This window comes from Schistocerca nitens, chromosome 7 (genome assembly GCF_023898315.1).
Source record: "Schistocerca nitens isolate TAMUIC-IGC-003100 chromosome 7, iqSchNite1.1, whole genome shotgun sequence".
NCBI classification, from domain to species: domain Eukaryota; kingdom Metazoa; phylum Arthropoda; class Insecta; order Orthoptera; family Acrididae; genus Schistocerca; species Schistocerca nitens.
In genome coordinates, this window is record NC_064620.1 from 574281054 (window position 1) to 574300987 (window position 19934).

The following is a 19934-nucleotide window of genomic DNA, read 5'->3' on the forward strand; positions in this document are numbered from 1 at the left end:
GGAAAAATAGGTTCTGTCAAACTGCAGGACACTCATTGACTGCTACCACTTCCTCATTTGACGAAAATTTCATTCTAGCAAGCCGAAGTTTCAAGTTAGGGAACAGCAAGAAGTCACCGGGGTAAGTCTGGTCAATATTGTGGATGGGGAACCAATTCAAAGCACTTGACTGCCGTTTTAACGCTGATGTGTAATGGGAGAACCATGTTTCATCTATTGTCACAAATCGGTGCAAAATGTCTTGCAGATTGCAATTGAAGGTCACCAGACACTGTGCTGAAATGTTGTGCTTGATGCCCTTCCAGTCGACTGTGAGCAATAGCGGCACCCACCTTGCACACAGCTTATTCACTGTAATCTCTCTGTGTATGATATTATGACCTAACTCATATGCTTACAATCTCTGCAATGTCATGATTTTTATTCAGTGGTCATTCTTTTACCACAGCATCGATTCTGTCAATGGTACATTTGTTGTAACCTCAATAGGATGGCAGGAGCACACTTCGTCTTCGGTGCTTGTCCAACCATGTTTAAATTCATTAATCCAAAAGTAAGTGGTCATCAACGATGGTACACAGTCCAGGAACTTCATCTAATTCTGTTTCGATCTGTGCGGCAGTCCAAGCCTTCAAATGAAAATGTTTAATAACAGTATGAAACTGTTTTCTTCATTTTCAATCACAGACTACACACTGACCAATTCAGATGGCTGTCAACAATGAACTGTACACTGCATATTGTTGAAACTCTTTATTTGATCCTTGGAATAATCAAGCTAATCAACCATGAAGCATAACAAAAATATTCCATCCTTTCATGGAAATTTACTAGATTTATCAAACCGTTCTTGTATAATGAGGAATGGCTGATTCCTCTCAGATACATGCCATATGTGGATGAGTTATTCTCATTCTATCTGACATGTTCATCACAACTTCTCCCCATTTGGCCAATATAAAACTTCTTGCAGTCCCTACAATTTATTTTATGAGAGGCAGTCAAATGAAAACGAGGCAGAAGGAAAAAAGTAAGTAAACTGTTTATTATTTAAAAAGTAATCACCATAGCCCCTAATGCATTTATTACACTCTTGAACAAGACAGTCAATGCCTTCATTGTAAAAGGTTTGCAGCTGCTTACAGAAACACGACTGTACCCACATGTGCACCTTTTCATCCACAGCAAATCAATTGCTATGAATGTATTTCTTCAGGGCAGGAAATTGCATGGGGAGAGATTAAGTATGTATGGAGGATATGCTAAGTCTTTCAAGTGAAACTTCTGCAGCGTATGCTAAACAATCTTGGCAACATGTGGTCCCATCCAGACCGCATAAGAACTTATTTGGGGTACAATTAATACCTGGGCCTGCTCTGGGGCAGTCCTTGCTCAGCTGCTATTAAGTACTGTGTCACAATACCAGAGAAGGAAAGTTGCTACTCACCATATAGCGGAGATGCTGAGTCGCGATAGACACAATAAAGAGATTCACACAATTAAAGCTTTCGGCCATTAAGGCCTTTGTAAGCAGTACACACACACACACACACACACACACACACACACACACACACACACGCCCACACACACACGCGCGCCCGCCCACACACACACACACACACACACACACACACACACACACGAACGCAACTTGCACACACATCTGCAGTCTCAGAGAGCTGAGACCACACTGCAAACAGCAGCACCAGTGCATGACGGGAGTGGCGACTGGGTGGGGGTAAGGAGGACATCTTTGCTATCTGGATTGAAGGTGAGGACACCTTATTCACATTCCTCCAGAACCTCAACAACTTCTCCCCCATTTGCTTCACCTGGTCCTACTCAACCCAAAAAGCCACCTTTCTAGATGTTGACCTTCACCTCAGAGATGGCTACATCAGTACCTCCGTCCATATCAAACCTACTAACCACCAGCAGTACCTCCACTTCGACAGCTACCACCCATTCCATACCAAGAAGTCCCTTCTGTACAGCCTATCCACCCGTGGTCGTCGCATCTGCAGTGACGAGCAGTCCCTCTCAAAATATACCGAGGGTCTCACTGAAGCCTTCAATGATCGTAATTATCCTCCCATCCTTGTACAAAAACAAATCTCTCGTGCCTTATCTTTCCAGTCTCCCACCACCTCCCAAAGTCCCACAGTCCGGTTACAGAGGAGCATTCCCCTCGTAACTCAGTACCATCCGGGACTGGAGCAACTGAATTACATTCTCCGCCAGGGTTTCGATTACCTCTCATCGTGCCCTGAAATGAGAAATGTCCTGCCTACTATCCTTCTCACCCCTCCTACCGTGGTATTCCGCTGTCCACCGAACCTACACAATATACTCATCCATCTTTACACAACCCCTGCTCCCAATCCCTTACCTCATGCCTCATACCCCTGTAATAGACATAGGTGCAAGACCTGTCCCACCACCACCACCTACTCCAGTCCGGTCACTAACATCACCTATCCCATTAAAGGCAGGGCTTCGTGTGAAACAAGCTGAAGTCAATCCCAGGAGGGCTGTCGCGGATTCAGTGCAGGACGGTGTGTGGTGGAGGGTTGTGGTGTATTTTCAGGTTCATGTCAGGTAGACACAGCTGTGAAAACCAACACCTTACTTTACACAGAAATTTGTACTCTCTAGAGGCATGGGAATGACCACTCCCCTCTGAGAACTGTGAGGGGGGGGGGGGGGGGGGTTGCTGTGAGACGTTAAGCTGCAACAAGCTAAGCTGCAACCACTGTGCTGCATTCTATGTAGGCATGACAATCAACAAGCTGTCTGTCTGTATGAACGGCCACTGACAAACTGTGGCCAAAAAACAAGTGGACCACCCTGTTGCTGAACACACTGCCAAACATGATATCCCTGATCTCAATGACTGCTTCACAGCCTGTGCCATATGGATCCTTCCCACCAACACCAGCTTTTCTGAATTGCACAAGTGGGAACTTTCCCTGCAATACATCCTACGTTCCCGTAACCCTCCTGGCCTCAGCCTTCGTTAGTCACTGTCCTCACCCATCCAGCCCCCTCCCTGTTCCCATTCCAGCACTACACAGCCACCATTTCACCGCCACACCCAGTCTTTTAATTTCTCTCCTTTCTGCGACTTACCCCCTCCACACCTTCTCTCCTGCCCTCTGTCTAAACTGCAACACTTCACTGTCCGCCACTCCCACCATACTATCCCTCCCCCTCCCCACCCCAGCCTCCTCCTTGCCCCCACTCAGTCGCCACTCCCATCATGCACTGGTGCTGTTGTTCACAGTGTGGTCTCAGCTCTCTAAGACTGCAGATGTGTGTGCAAGTTGTGTGCGTGTGTGTGTCTACTGCTGGCAAAGGACTGAACGGCCGAAAGCTTTAATTGTGTGAATCTTTTTATTGTGGCTATTGCGACTCAGCATATCCACTATATGGTGAGTAGCAACTTTCCTTCTCTGGTACCGTTACATTCCATCCTGGATTTTCCATTGTTTGATTTAAGTAATATTTCTTAAATCAGTAGAAACACTGCCATCTCTTCCTTCTGTAATCCTTTTTGTGTAGCCTTACACATGTCAAAATCTATAATCCATTTAACTACCAATTCTTACATACGTAGCCTCATCTGAATAGTGCTCTTTCAGTGTTTAAACTTTTAAGTGGATGGTAACTTCCTAACATTTGGACAACACTGATGAAGCAGTTACCCTGCGAAACACCTCACGCTACTCGCTTCCCGCCTACAGAAATGGTGAACAGGCAAAACATACTGTGCTGTGAAAAACAAATAACTGTCCATCTTTCACTGCTGGACTGCAATGGCAGAATGCAAGATATTGGCTTGTATGATTTTCCTAAGACACTGGATGTTGTTGCCTATTCTGGTAGGTGATAATTTGCAATATTATTGTGTTTTCTGTTTGTGCTGTATGAAACCCCGACACGCAGTTATGAATGTGATACAGTCACCACTGATGCCTCATGTCACCATGAATTTATGCAACACTATGGGCTGACAACATACTACTACTTTCACAAATGTTTACCCCTCCACATAGCATGATCCCTCTTCCCTACTTGAGGAAGGAACTAAAAGTTCCAAAAAATTAGCTTTCTGTACTTATGTGTGTTTTGTGAGCAGTACTTGGAAATTTTCCCTCTTACATGGATATACCAGCCAGCCAGCCACTGTGACGCCTTTTAGTTTCATACTTTTCACAATTAAGAAATAATGCACTAACATTGTAAAACTTTATTAGAGGCAAATTTCCAATATTTCAGTTCTTTCTACTATTTTATTTCATTCTAATTTTAGATGAAGAGACCAATGCCTTGTCAATTCACATGCCTTCAAAAAATAATAATTACTTCAAGCACCTTGCCACCAATTTTCATTGTTCAAAACATCTTTCTGAGAACAGCCCTTTCTTTACAATTTCAGAACATCCTAGAAGTTTTGTGCCATGGGCATTAAGACTTTATTGCAATTATAAAAGCAGCTGAACTTCTGGGACATAAAGTACAGGAATGTGAGAAGTTTCTCCGAGTCCCATGTTTAACAGCGATTGTACCTTGAGCCTGGTTTTTTTTATTATTTTTATTTTTATATATATAAAAAATGCAGCAAGACTGCAGGAGAAGGCAGGTTCTAGTTTTGTTATAAAATACTAGACTGGATTATACAAGAGAAAACAATGGGAAAATATACACAATAGCTTTATGTAACTTGCCTATCAAGATTTGTTGAGTTGAATGGCTAGTGTCTTGAAGTGAGATCATAACATGAACACCAAGAAGAGTAAAAAAAGACTGAATGGAATGTGGTCAAATCAAATCAGATAATGCTGTGAGAATTGCACACTGAAAGTAACTGTTGACTTTTGCAATTTGGGGAACAAAATAGCTGACAATGTTATAAAGCTTTTCGTCTGGAATGTAACCTTATACAGAAATGAAATGTGGTGATAAACATTTTAGGAAAGAAGAGAGTAGAAGATTTTGAAATATGGTGTTGCATAAGAATGAAGAAGATTAGGCCGGTAGATTGAATAACTCATGAAGATAACTAAATGAAATTGCTGATAAAAGTAATTTATGGGACAATTTGGCCAAAAGTAGGGGTTAGTTGATAGGACATATCCTGAGTTATCAAGGAATAGTGAATTTGATTATGGAGAAAAGTATGGAGGATAAAAACTGTTTTTGTTTGAGTTGCCTCCAGTGGCCCTCCAACATAGTGGAGCAAATAACATGACAACTTTTGACCAATTTTGCTGCCATACCTATCTTTTTTCAATATATTGAGTAGTCTTGTCAGTTCCTCCATTTGACCTATTAGTAACTGTTTATGTGATTTTTTCCAAATTTATGAAACTCAGTTTGCTCTATGACAACTTGAGTGTGCACTTGTGCACAAGTTGACTAAGCCCTCCCCTCAACCACACAAATGAGCGGCGCGCGTGCACACACACACACACACACACACACACACACACACACACACACACAGAGTGTCAATTCCTTATTAGTAGATCTGCGGTGCACTATATGAAAATGTGATCAAAGTTTTTCACACTGTAAGTACACTGTACATACCTCAATGGGCAAATCCAGCAATTCTGCCATTCTTTTCAGACTTATCCTAGTGTAATACTTTGCCATTACTCTGATATTCTGCAAAATAAGGAAAGAAAAAAAAACGTAGATTTTTTAAACAATATTATTATTTAATTTCATTTCAAACTTCTAATTCAATTCAGTCATGTCACAGCAGATAAGAACTATAGTCAACAACAGAGGCTGGGTATCATCAAAGTGAGGGAAGGACAATGAAAAAATTGAGGGAATAAGGGTGGTAGGGAGGGGGGGGGTGTAGGGGGGGAGAGGGGGGGGGAGGATATTGGTATATCTTCATCTCCCCCGACCCCCAGATATAAAATGTAATCAAGCTAGAGATGTGCTTAAAATAAAAAACAGAATTTGTTATAGTCTGGTGATGGCATTCTAAGTTGGGAACAACTTACCTAAATTAGTTAACATTATAGAACATACTTTTCCTTTATAAGCAGAATATGGAATATAGAATCTGTTTATCCAAAGCAAACTGGTAAAATACAGATGTAACTGACAGCTAGACAAGACAGTTTATTATCTTACATGCTCAACAACACGGCTCTTCAAATCTTGCCACCTCTTCTGTCCTTGTTCCGAGTCAGCAGTGAACACAGACGTGGGCTTACTTTGTGGCGAGCCTTGCCTCAACTCCTTTTCATAGATCTCACAAAGGCCAGACCATTTGATCAACTCTGGATTTGTGAACAGGCGAAGTAGCTCCCTGTATATCAACAGAAACATGAACAATGATCATGAAAGCTTGCTCTGTTGTTTGATGTCAATTTGATGAAAATGTAAATGCAAATTTAATTTCTTACTAAGGTGTGTGGCAAGAAATGGTTCAAATCAGACATGTTTGCATCATATATCCTATTATAATTTACCAAAAAAATAACTGAAGGTGAAGGATTAGTTAAGAATCTTTGTGTTATATTTGATGACATTTGACGGATCGTTTCAGTTCTGTAGCGTTAACTCCACCGAAGTTAAGTTTTATTTTAATTTACTTCTAAGGAGTCTGTAAATCAGACACATTCTGAGCATGCAGAGCACTTTGTAGAACATCAAACATTTCCTGGAACCAGAAATTTCCATAACTTCAAGTCATCAGATTGTTTTGAGAACTTTGATGGGAGGAGGATGAGCAGTGATGTGAAGGCTACTTTGAAATGTAAGTTAAGGAATAAATTGGCAAACTTTGTGAGAGAAGAAACTTTTATTCCATCAAATGTAACTTTTAAATATTCTAGTTTGTTGTACTCTGGGACAATCATTGTCCTAAACACAACAGAACATGATGTTACTCTACAATTTACATATCCTTCAGGACCTTTGCCATTATTCCATAGGCCAAAATCAGAATATATTTACCCTGTTCCCAGTCCTCACATGCTTGCTGTAGTTAAATGTTCAAAGACCTCAACCGCAAAAATTTGCCAATTTTCAGAGGAGTCGATCTACTCTATGCAGAAAAAAAAAAAATTACCATTGGAAATTCTGTCTACTGTATGTAACGATGTCTAAAAATTCTATTAACCTGAACTTTTTTAAAAATACCGTTGATTGAGCCTGTTTCTTTTATAAATTTAATTGCTTAGAATTTCTGTTAGGTCAAAAGTATATTATTTGGAGCACTTGGAGTTTCAAAAATTTATTTTAGATTCACAAGGGGAAAAAAATAAAATGCTATTATTTGTTAGAAAAACAAATAATAACAAAGTAATAAAAACTGCATTATTTTTATTTCCCCAAGTGATAGCTGATGCTTTCAGGATTACTTAAAAATCTATTTTATTCTGTGTGTTTTTCAATGTAATGGTAAACCAGACTTTTTGCAAAATAAAATATTGTATATTCACTTTCCAAAGAGCCATTCTTCAGTGTTGTTGACACACACTGTTTCGACATGAGTCCAATGGCCTCAGTCGGTATCAACAGCTGTTTAAGCAAGTCTTTGTGCTCGTAAAAAGCAGCAGATGTACTTTAACACATAGGGATCGAGATCACAGTAATGTTATATGAGGGTCACTCCAAAAGAAATGCACACTATTTTTGTAAAAATACAGTTTTCATTCTGCACATGTGAAAGTTTTACAGTGTGTAGATACATCCTTCCCGCTTGTTTTTAAACTTAGTTCAACCTGTTTCCGTGAGTGGTGCCGTCACAACATGTCTTCAAGATGGCTGCTACACTTTATGTTCGTCAGAAGCAACGTGCTGTCATAGAATTCCTGTGCTGTGAAAACGAGACAGTGGGAAACATCCACAAGAGGTTGAAAAAGGTGTATGGAGATGCTGCTGTTGATCGCAATACAGTTAGTCGGTGGGCAAGCAGGTTATGTGATGAAAGCGGGCATGGCAATATTGAGGATTGTCCTCACAGCGGCCTCGTACTACACACACTCCAGACAATGTGCAGAGAATTAACGAATTGGTGACTGCTGACAGACGCATTATAGTGAATGAACTGTCACGCTACGTTGGGATAGGGGAAGGAAGTGTTTGCAGAATACTTGAAGTGTTGGCGTTAGAAAAGGTTTGTGCCAGCTGGGTTCCCAGGATGAAGACAGTGGCTCACAAAGAAACAAGGAAAACGGTATGCAGCGAACTTTTGGAACAGTACGAGAATGGTGGAGATTAATTTCCTGGAATAATTGTGACAGGTGATGAAACGTGGCTCCATCATTTTTCACCAGAGATGAAGAGAAACTGCAAAAAGGTGGGAATTTAAGGAGATGGGACCTGGATAAACTGACTAAACCAGAGGTTGTACACAGTTTCAGGGAGAGCATAAGGGAACAATTGACAGGAATGGGGGAAAGAAATACAGTAGAAGAAGAATGGGTAGCTCTGAGGGATGAAGTAGTGAGGGCAGCAGAGGATCAAGTAGATAAAAAGACGAGGGCTAGAAGAAATCCTTGGGTAACAGAAGAAATATTGAATTTAATTGATGAAAGGAGAAAATATAAAAACGCAGTAAATGAAGCAGGCAAAAGGGAATACAAACATCTCAAAAATGAGATCGACAGGAAGTGCAAAATGACTAAGCAGGGATGGCTAGAGGACAAATGTAAGGATGTAGAGGCTTATCTCATTAGGGTAAGATAGATACTGCCTACAGGAAAATTAAAGAGACCTTTGGAGATAAGAGAACCACTTGTATGAACATCAAGAGCTCAGATGGAAACCCAGTTCTAAGCAAAGAAGGGAAAGCAGAAAGGTGGAAGGAGTATATAGAGGGTCTATACAAGGGCGATGTACTTGAGAACAATATTATGGAAATGGAAGAGGATGTAGATGAGGATGAAATGGGAGATACGATACTGCGTGAAGAGTTTGACAAAGCACTGAAAGACCTGAGTCGAAACAAGGCCCCGGGAGTAGACAACACTCCATTTGAACTACTGATGGCCTTGGGAGAGCCAGTCCTGACAAAACTCTACCATCTGGTGAGCAAGATGTATGAGACAGGCGAAATACCCTCAGACTTCAAGAAAAATATAATAATTCCAATCCCAAAGAAAGCAGGTGTTGACAGATGTGAAAATTACCGAACTATTAGTTTGATAAGTCACAGCTGCAAAATACTAACGTGAATTCTTTACAGACGAATGGAAAAACTGGTAGAAGCCGACCTCGGGGAAGATCAGTTTGGATTCCGTAGAAATATTGGAACACGTGAGGCAATACTGATTCTACTACTTATCTTAGAAGAAAGATTAAGGAAAGGCAAACCTACGTTTCTAGCATTTGTAGACTTAGACAAAGCTTTTGACAATGTTGACTGGAATACTGTCTTTCAAATTCTGAAGGTGGCAGGGGTAAAATGCAGGGAGCGAAAAGCTATTTACAATTTGTACAGAAACCAGATGGCAGTTATAAGAGTCGAGGGGCATGAAAGGGAAGCAGTGGTTGGGAAGGGAGTAAGACAGGGTTGTAGCCTGTCCCCGATGCTATTCAATCTGTATAATGAACAAGCAGTGAAGGAAACAAAAGAAAAATTCGGAGTAGGTATTAAAGTCCATGGAGAAGAAATAAAAACGTTGAGGTTTGCCGATGACATTGTAATTCTGTCAGAGACAGCAAAGGACTTGGAAGAGCAGTTGAACGGAATGGACAGTGTCTTGAAAGGAGGATATAAGATGAACATCAACAAAAGCAAAACGAGGATAATGGAATGTAGTCGAATTAAGTCGGGTGATGCTGAGGGAATTAGATTAGGAAATGAGACACTTAAAGTAGTAAAGGAGTTTTGCTATTTGGGGAGCAAAATAACTGATGATGGTCGAAGTAGAGAGGACATAAAATGTAGACTGGCAATGGCAAGGAAAGCATTTCTGAAGAAGAGAAATTTGTTAACATCGAGTATAGATTTAGGTGTCAGGAAGTTGTTTCTGAAAGTATTTGTATGGAGTTTAGCCATGTATGGAAGTGAAACATGGACGATAAATAGTTTGGACAAGAAAAGAATAGAAGCTTTCGAAATGTGGTGCTACAGAAGAATGCTGAAGATTAGATGGGTAGATCACATAACTAATGAGGAGGTATTGAATAGAATTGGGGAGAAGAGGAGTTTGTGGCACAACTTGACAAGAAGAAGGGATCGGTTGGTAGAACATGTTCTGAGGCATCAAGAGATCACAAATTTAGCATTGGAGGGCAGTGTAGAGGGTAAAAATCGTAGAGGGAGACCAAGAGATGAATACACTAAGCAGATTCAGAAGGATGTAGGTTGCAGTGAGTACTGGGAGATGAAGAAGCTTGCACAGGATAGAGTAGCATGGAGAGCTGCATCAAACCAGTCTCAGGACTGAAGACAACAACAACATCTCATCATACATTTCATCAATTTCTTCATCATCTGCAGAGCCAGTTGGCATATAAACTTGTATTACTGTAGTAGGCATGGGCTTCACGTCTATCTTGGCCACAATAATGCGTTCACTATGCTGTTTGTAGTAGCTTACCCGCACTCCTATTTTTTTTATTCATTATTAAACCTACTCCTGCATTACCCCTATTTGATTTTGTATTTATAACCCTGTATTCACCTGACCAAAAGTCTTGTCCCTCCTGCCACCGAACTTCACTAATTCCCACTATATCTAACTTTAACCTATCCATTTCCCTTTTTAAATTTTCTGACCTACCTGCCCGATTAAGGGATCTGACATTCCACACTCCGATCCGTAGAACGCCAGTTTTCTTTCTCCTGAGAAAACAACGTCCTCTTGAGTAGTCCCCGCCCGGAGATCCGAATGGGGGACTATTTTACCTCTGGAATATTTTACCCAAGAGGACACCATCATCATTGAAGCATACCGCAGTACCATCACAGCAAGGCCGTTTTGGTTAGTGTTACTAGGCCAGATCAGTCAATCATCCAGACTGTTGCCCCTGCAACTATATCGAAACCAATTCTTGATAGTTGCCGCGCCATGGCTCCTTTCTTCTACAATCCTCATACTGTAGAGCAGGCATGAGAAACCTTTAGTGACCCACAAGTCAGATTCACATCCTTTTTTAAGCTCAGGGACCGCCTCGCCACATAATGCTACAGCAGCGCTCAAAACGCATTAAGTCAAAACCATAGTGTCCAAGATGTTAATGTTTATAGGGTGATGCGCTGATATAAATGGCACACCTTCCCTGACATGCTACAACAACAAATTATGCTTCAAAAAGCATGTTTTATAGAGTATATTCATTTTGTGTTCACCACATCTTCCGATGTCTACACTCATTACATGTTGTGAACACTGCTTACTTATGACGGTTGACAACAGCTGTCTCAAGAACTTCCACTGTAAAATTCTGCAATGCCATTAGTACAGAAACAATGTTCGTTACCTGAAATAAATCTAAATATCTGAAGGTGGAATGTTAGGCACCTTCAATGTAATCACCAAAAAGCAATTGTCTATAAAAGCAACTGGTTCCAGCCAATTCATTATAAATTATCTTCAGTTTCAATAGTTGCAGTGTTCTAATACATTCACAGTTGACAAGAATTATTTACTAATGTTAATATAAGAAAGAATGGAAAAAAAACATGGCACAGTCAACAAATAATAGGAGCACCTCTGTAAATTTCTTTACGGGTCAGTTTCCCAACCGTCCCATAAAGAACAGAACTTTTAAATTTAACATTGAATTGAGGAAGTATGACTTTTTGTATCTCTGGAAGTTATTGCAGGAGAGATCTGAAACTTTACTCATATTAACTTACTAATAGAAAGTTTTAGAGCATAAAATTTCATTTTCTAGCTGCTTTCCAATATCTTACAAATTGAGGGCGAAGCTGACGATATTTGTAAAAAATGCCAAAAATGGGAAAAAGAAAGTCTCCTGCAAACTCTTAAGTCTTCATAAGAAAGGTCATGTTCTTAATCATCTAAAAACCTAGATTTAGTTTTGCATATAAGGGCCACATCATATTAAAAAATTAGATTTGGTTTTGCAATGCAAGCATATAAGGCCCTAAAGAACAATGGCAAGGTAGAGGTGCATTTAAAATATGTCCATATCCCACTGGTACTCAACTATGACAACTTTTATTGCATTCTACAATTATGTAGTACTCTCTGGGGAAGTTAATATCCAAAGTCCTGATGGCTAGGATGTGAGATCAAGTAAAGAAAAATGTGTAAATGTGCTGAAATGGTCCATGATGGGCTTAACTGCTGCTGGTTTGTCTTCAAGTGAGAAAGCCAGCACTTTTATCACCAAAGGGCCACTCCCGATAGCTGTGCAACAGCAGCTATGGTGTGTGTCTTTACCAGAGATTCCCATGCCTGATAAGAGTTTCTTTACACATAATTCTAAGCCTGATTATATATTTCTTGATGTGTCAGAGGACAAAACTATAAGAGGTATCTTTTAGGAGACTTCCACTGAGTAGAAGGATACTTTAATAAGCCTTATGCATCCACATGACACAGCACCTTCATTTTATTGGCCCTCAAGGGGTGACAAGGGATGTGTTCTGAAACAGCACATTATTGCAGTTATTCCAGCACCCTCAGTAATGTCATCCGGCTGGCTGTATAATTTTCTTCATGAAATTCAACAGCAAATTAATGAAACTTGTATAAAATTCACTTATGTTGAAGGAAATATAAGCTTAGGATCCTAAGAGAGACCTCTTCTAACTTTGTCCACTGGCACTTCAAGCAATGTATTATCACGCTTGGGATTCCGTGTCAAGAAACCCTTATCAAGATTGGAAACCTGTGATAAAGAAATCAATTGGCAGCTGCCGTTGCACAGCTATCGAATATGGGCACTATGGCAATGAGGATGCTAGCTTTCTCACTTCAAAACAAATAAGCTGTGGTTAAGCGACAATGGAGCATTGCAACACATTTAGACAATTTTTAATCAGTTCAAATAAACTGCAAACTATGCTATACTTTAAACTGTAATTAAACTATCACGTCAAAGGCATTGCACAATAAAAAGACATACTCTAAATTCTCTACATCCTTGACCAAAAAATGTCAGGTAGACTGGTATGAACTTACCCACAACTTAAACAATGTGGTAGTTTATAAGATATGAGTTTCAGCTAGTATGAAATAATTTTACTGCCATTACACCCAGAGCCTTGGTAAAGCACAGACAAATTTTGAAGCTAATTACTAGTTGGATTCTGTTGTTATCACAGCAGAAAAACAGGTTGAAAAATGGCATGATGAATTGTGACAAAACAACCTCCCCCCCCCCTCCCTTTCTGACTGTCTCATTCCCTAACCATCAGGGCTGTTGAGATCCAGTCATGCATGGTGACATCAGTTTATAAACCATCAAATGCTGAGTTCAAGTTCATAGAATGCTCCAATTTTCAATCTCAGCAATAAAGCCGGTCACTGATGACCTAAACTGCCATAGCACATCTTGGGGTTTCCAGAGACTAATCAGAGTGGACAATATTGTGAACACTGGGCTAAACAGACGAGGGTTGATGTTAATACATGAGCAGAAGTTGCCATCCTTCTTTAACAGTGGGACATGGCACGGACAATATAACCCTGACAACACATTTGTTAGTGACCGTATTGCCCAGAAGGCAAAGAAGGAAATTTTGGGGTCTCTTCCTCACACTCAGCACCAACCAGTGATCTTCACTGTGGCAGCAATGGTGTAGTGAGAAACTGCCCAATTTAAAAGACTATTCAATTTTATATGAGTACAGCGGGAGTAGTTCAACCACACACTCAACAAAGAAGCCATAAAGCTTAAGCCAAACCCAGAGATGTATGATAAGTTTATCAAATTACTTAAAATCATCTCTCGTAGATACATTCCTAGAGGATGCAGAACAGATTACATCCCTGGACTCGATAATGATTCACGATCTCTCCTACAGAAATACAAACACCTATTTGAAGCTGACCCATTCCACGAGGAAACAACTAAGACATGTGAGGAACTACTGATGTTATATCAGCAACAAGAAGAGAGAAATGGTGTGGTGTAGTGACCTGAGTAGACGTGAAACAGAACAGCCGTAAGGTGCGGAAGCTGCTGAAGAAACCTAAGTGACCCCACAAGTTCTCCTCCAAGCCTACTTAATTTAACACCTAAACAAACATCAACCACTATTGAATGGGAAAACTAAAAGAACTGTGGACAGAAAGCTTCAAAGAGACATTGATGAGGAAGACCAAACTGATACTACCTTCACCATGGAAGAACTGAAAGCAACTTTTCAATCCATGAAGAACAATGAAGTAGCAGGCCCAGATGATCTAAGACCAGAGCAAATTAAAATGTTTGGGTCAGTTAGAAAGCAATGGATCTTAAATTTAATGAACACCTGCATTTCAAAATTACAGATTCCTAAGATCTGGCACAAAGCCAAAGTTGCATAACTTCTGAAGCCTGGAAAGGAACCAACTGATCTTAAAAACTTTCAACCAGTTTCTCTTTGCCAACTGTACAAAGTTCTGGAAAGGCCGAACCTCAACTGCATCTCACATGATGCTGATAAAAACCTTATAAATGAGCAGTTGGGTTTCTGCCCAGGAAGGTCATGCTGTGGTCAAATCCTCAATTTGACTCAGTATATAGAGATGGATACAAAAGAGCACAAGTCATAGGAGTGGCACTTAAAGATCTTCCAGCAGCATATGACAATGTCAATCACAACAGTTGATTACAAAGGTATATTTAGCTATGAAAGACTACCGCTTAATACAGGTCATCCAGTGTTTGCCACAAAACAGGAGGTTTTTTGTCACTCTACATAACAGGAAGAGCCAGTGGAGGACCCTGAAGAATGGTCTCCCTCACAGTAGCATACTGGCACCCCTGCCGTACAACTACACTAACAACCAGCCAATCAACCCTGGAACAAGAACATTTATGCAGATGATACAGCAACTGTAGCTCGAGGCAAAACCTTTGAGGAAGTGGAGACGAAGCTGACACCAGCTCTCGAGGATCTCGGTAAGCATTACGATGATAACCACTCAAAGCCAAATCCCAGAAAGACACAGATCTGTGCCTTCCATATGAGAATCCGAGAAGCCAGGAGGAGGTTAAGTATTACCTGGAGAGGGCAACAGCTATGCCATGGCGATACTAAAAAATACCTGGGAGTACAGTTGGATTATAGTCTCACATTCAAAGATCACTGCCAAGAAACAAGACTGAAGTATCTGCTCAGGAAAACATCATATATAAACTTGTTGGCACCACTTGGGGATTGCAGCCTAATGCACTCTGTACATCCACCCAGGCATTGTGCTTCTCTGCAGTAGAATATGCACCACCAGTCTGGCACAACTCCACACACACTTAACAGGTGGACATGTCACTGAATGAGACTGGACGCATTGTGACTGGCTCCTTACGACCAACTCCTGTCACCAAAATCTTTCAAACTGTAGGTGTAGCACCACCTAACATCCGCAGAAGAACAGCCACATAAATGGAGAAAAAGATGCAGGAAACTGACATCATGTATCCCCTGTTTGGACATAAAGCACAAAGACCTAGGTTGAGGTCAAGGAGCAGCTTTATGCACAAATCAGCAGCAGTTCCATCTGCACCTGGAACTCGTCAAACAGAGCTATAGCAAGATTCATTAACTGAAAGGACTACACCACTGATGAGGAATTATGTGAGTGTGGTAACCTACAGGACACACAACATCTGGCCTGCAAAAACCTGCCAGATCCTTGCACCACAGAACATCTTTATGCAACAAGTCATAAGGTCATCAAAACCATGGAATTCTGGAGCTTGCAGTCCATTTAATAGAAAACCATGTATGTCTTGCTGCATTATGTTATTACTTCCAGCATCTTGTATTACTGTACTACACTTTTATTTATCATGTTCCATTTTAATCAGTTTGTATATCTAAGTCCTGGACACATAAAATAAAAATAAATAAATAACTTTTAATATTACCTTCCCCAGAGATTATTACAATATTGTTGAACATAACAAAAGATGTCAGATTCAACCTGATTACCAGTGGAATATGGGCATCTTTCGAATGCACCTCCACCTTGTAACTGTTTTTAGGACCTTATAAGCTTGCATTGCAAAAACAAATCTAACTTTTTAATTGGTTTAGAACATGGTCTTTATAGTGAAGACATTTTAAAAGAGTTAGCAGAGGACTCTTTTGTAAAAGTGGGCTAAAAATAGCCTTTCTATGCGTTTTTACAAAAATTGTCAACTTTGCCCTCAATAAGTAAACTACTGGAAAGCAGTAGGAGAATGAAATTTTACATTCTAAAACCATGTATTGTTAAGTTATTATGTGCAAAGTTTCAGAGTTATCCTGTAATTACTTCTGGAAATATAAAAAGCCAAACTTAACACTTATTTCAAACACACATTTTTTTGGCCATCTTTGCTTCAAATTATATTATGAGAAGGAAAGTTACCACTCACCATATAGTGGAAATGCTGAGTTACAGATAGGCACAACAAAAAGAGTTTCACACTTAAAGCTTTCAGCCAATGGCCTTTGTCAACAACAACAACAACAACAACAATACACACACACACACACACACACACACACACACACACACACAAGTTACACCTAGTGCGACTCAGCATCTCCACTATATGGTGAGTGACAACTTTCCTTCTCATAATATTGTTACATTCCATCCTGAATTTTCCACTGTTTGATTTTTGCTTCAAATTATTCATATGAAAATTGCTCACAACATCTTTTTTTATTACTTCACTAAAGAGATGTAGATGTAAAAGAGAGAGCAAAAAGTTGTACAAGATGGTCTAGCTTTCTTTGTTTCAAGAAAATACTGCTGGAGATATTTCAAAACTGCCACAAACTTGAAGGTGCACTTTTGAGAGTTGTGGTATGAACAATGTTCAATGGTAACATGAGCGAATATTCACAAAAAATTTCAGCAAAATCCATGACGGTCAAGTGAGAGTCTTTAGACCACATGGCATGGAATGATCCTAGTGTAAATCACTTCTGCTTTTTGTGTTATATTTACAAACATTACAGTTGTTTTCAAAGTGCAAATGATTGTTGACAGCAAACTCCATAGGCAGAAAATGTACGTTGAAGTTCTCGCCAGTATGTCAACTGTTTTAAAGAGTTGTCTAAAAGAGATGCTAGAGTGATCACAAATTTATCTTTATTACACACTTACGTGCAACAAACACTTTACTAAACAACGAGTTACACAAGAACATGACAATGCAGGACATTAGTAAATGAAAATAGGAAAAGTAAGTCATCTTTCGGGACTTTGATCTCCAAAATACAAGTAAATAAATAAAAGTGCCTTAGCACACTTTCATCATGTATTATCTATAGGAGCAGTATTTGCAATTATAGGAGCAGCTCTGGGTGAAACTTTGGCTACTGCAATTCTCAAAATAATTGCCATAGTACTCACTTGTATGTCGGAATTTCATCAAGTAATTTTTCTTGCAAGACACGATGTGTCAGGTCACTTTGCTCATTATCAAATGGGGCCAGGACAAGATATAGTACAACATTCTTAAGCACCTCTTGTCTCTTGTCTGCATCTTCCTGCACTGACGGTGTATTCAAAACAGCTCTGTAGTGCTTGCACGTTGCTAAGTAAGAACCCTCATGCTGGTCCAGTTCAATCATGAGCCTGTAAGCAAAAACAGAAATATTCTCTTGCACACAAATTTTCACTTCGAACATTTATTAACATTAATGATACATCAAAACAGTATAATTGACTGGGATCAGAATGTGGAAACCTTTCCTTTTATGGAGACTGCCTTCCTAAATGATACTTGAGAGCATGGCTATCATATTGATAGCCAGAATAGAAGTCACTGCAAACAGAATGTTAAAGATATTTGGTCAGTATAATCTGAAATGGAATATCACTGTATTCAGATCTTCCTTCACATGACACATGGTCTTATTCTGCCACAAATGTTCAGCCAAACAAATTATTTGCAGGGAACTGAAATCAACCTATTATGAGATATAAAATAATTACTGAATCTCTTAACATTTATTTCCAGGCATGGTATGGAGCACCATTTCCTGTTGGAATTATTTTCCCAACTATATATCCAAATGAAAAGGTTTTCATACATGTTGTTGCTGTTATGGTTAACAGATTTTTTGGTGGCAATTGGGTAGCTGCAATTCCAATTGTGACATTAATATAAAACTAAATCAATGCGTTATTAACCCACAACTACATCCATACTCTATAAACCACGGTGAAGCGTATGGTAGAGGATAGTTAACACAGTACTAGTTACTGGGTCTTCTTCTCACTCCATTCGAGTTGGGAGTGCAGGAAGAATGTTTGTTTAAATCTCTCTGTGCTTGATGTAATTAGTCTAACTTGCCTTTGAGAACACTATGAGCCGGGAAAGTCTTTTGGAACACTGTCATTTCATTTGCGGGGTACCACCACAGAAGTGATATGAAGGGTGTTTATTATATTCTTAGATTCCTCACTTAAAGTTGTTTTTTGAAACTTTGTTGGTAGGCTTTAGAGAGTAGTTGGCTTTTACCATCAAGCACCTATTCGTTCAGCTTTTTCAGTGTTTCTGTGACTCCCATGACTAAAATAATCCTGTAATCATTCAAGCTACATTTCTTTGCATACATTCAACATTGCCTGTTAGTCCTATTTGTATGGGTCCCCACACACTTTAGCAGTACTCTACAATGGATCACATGAGTGTTTGGCATGCAATCAGCTAGTCTACTTTGTGGATTAATTGCATTTTTCTAGCACACTACAAATGAACTGAAGTCTTCCAACTGCTTTACCAATGACTTAAGACTTTTGTGAAGGTACAGGTTCCTTTTTTGAAATATATATCAGCATTTGAATACCACTTACACCCTCCATGGTTGTGTATAATTGGGCAAGTCAGATATTTTCAACTGGGTTCAGCCCAAATATAGCTGTTACGCTTTAGTTAAAATACAGGGTGATTAAAAAAGAATACCACAACTTTAGGAATTTAAAACTCTGCAACGACAAAAGGCAGAGCTAAGCACTATCTGTCGGCGAATTAAGGGAGCTATAAAGTTTCATTTAGTTGTACATTCGTTCACTTGAGGCGCTGTTGACTAGGCATCAGCGTCAGTTGATGCTAGGATGGCGACCGCTCAACAGAAAGCTTTTTGTGTTATTGAGTACGGCAGAAGTGAATAGACGACAGTTGTTCAGCGTGCATTTCGAACGAAGTATGGTGTTAAACCTCCTGATAGGTGGTGTATTAAACGTTGGTATAAACAGTTTACAGAGAATGGGTGTTTGTGCAAAGGGAAAAGTTCTGGACGGCCGAGAACGAGTGATGAAAATGTAGCACGCATCCAGCAAGCATTTGTTCGCAGCCCAGGAAAATCGACTCGCAGAGCTAGCAGAGAGCTGCAAATTCCACAATCAACTGTATGGAGAGTCCTACGAAAAAGGTTAGTTATGAAACTTTATCCGTAACTACCTGAACGTCAACTACCCGAGGCGATGGATCGGCCGCGAGGCAGCCCGTGACAGAGCACTTCATCACTGGCCTCCAAGAAGCCCTGATCTTACCCCCTGCGATTTTTTCTTATGGGGGTATGTTAAGGATATGGTGTTTCAGCCACCTCTTCCAGCCACCATTGATGATTTGAAACGAGAAATAACAGCAGCTATCCAAACTGTTACGCCTGATATGCTACAGAGAGTGTGGAATGAGTTGGAGTATCGGGTTGATATTGCTCGAGTGTCTGGAGGGGGCCATATTGAACATCTCTGAACTTGTTTTTGAGTGAAAAAAAAAAAAACCTTTTTAAATACTCTTTGTAATGATGTATAACAGAAGGT

The 19934-nt window shown here is 39.9% G+C and overlaps 1 protein-coding gene across 1 annotated transcript in view; it reads right to left on the minus strand.

Annotated features, from left to right (window-relative positions):
• The window catches only part of LOC126194763 (26S proteasome non-ATPase regulatory subunit 12), a 94423-nt gene that overhangs the window by 12594 nt on the left and 61895 nt on the right, over positions 1 to 19934 (minus strand). The window contains exons 6-8 of the mRNA XM_049933047.1: positions 17514 to 17738; positions 6157 to 6334; positions 5596 to 5673 (exon numbers count right to left, since the gene is read on the minus strand). Of these exons, the coding sequence (XP_049789004.1) occupies positions 5596 to 5673; positions 6157 to 6334; positions 17514 to 17738 (481 nt within the window). The remainder of the gene's footprint in view (positions 1 to 5595; positions 5674 to 6156; positions 6335 to 17513; positions 17739 to 19934) is intronic.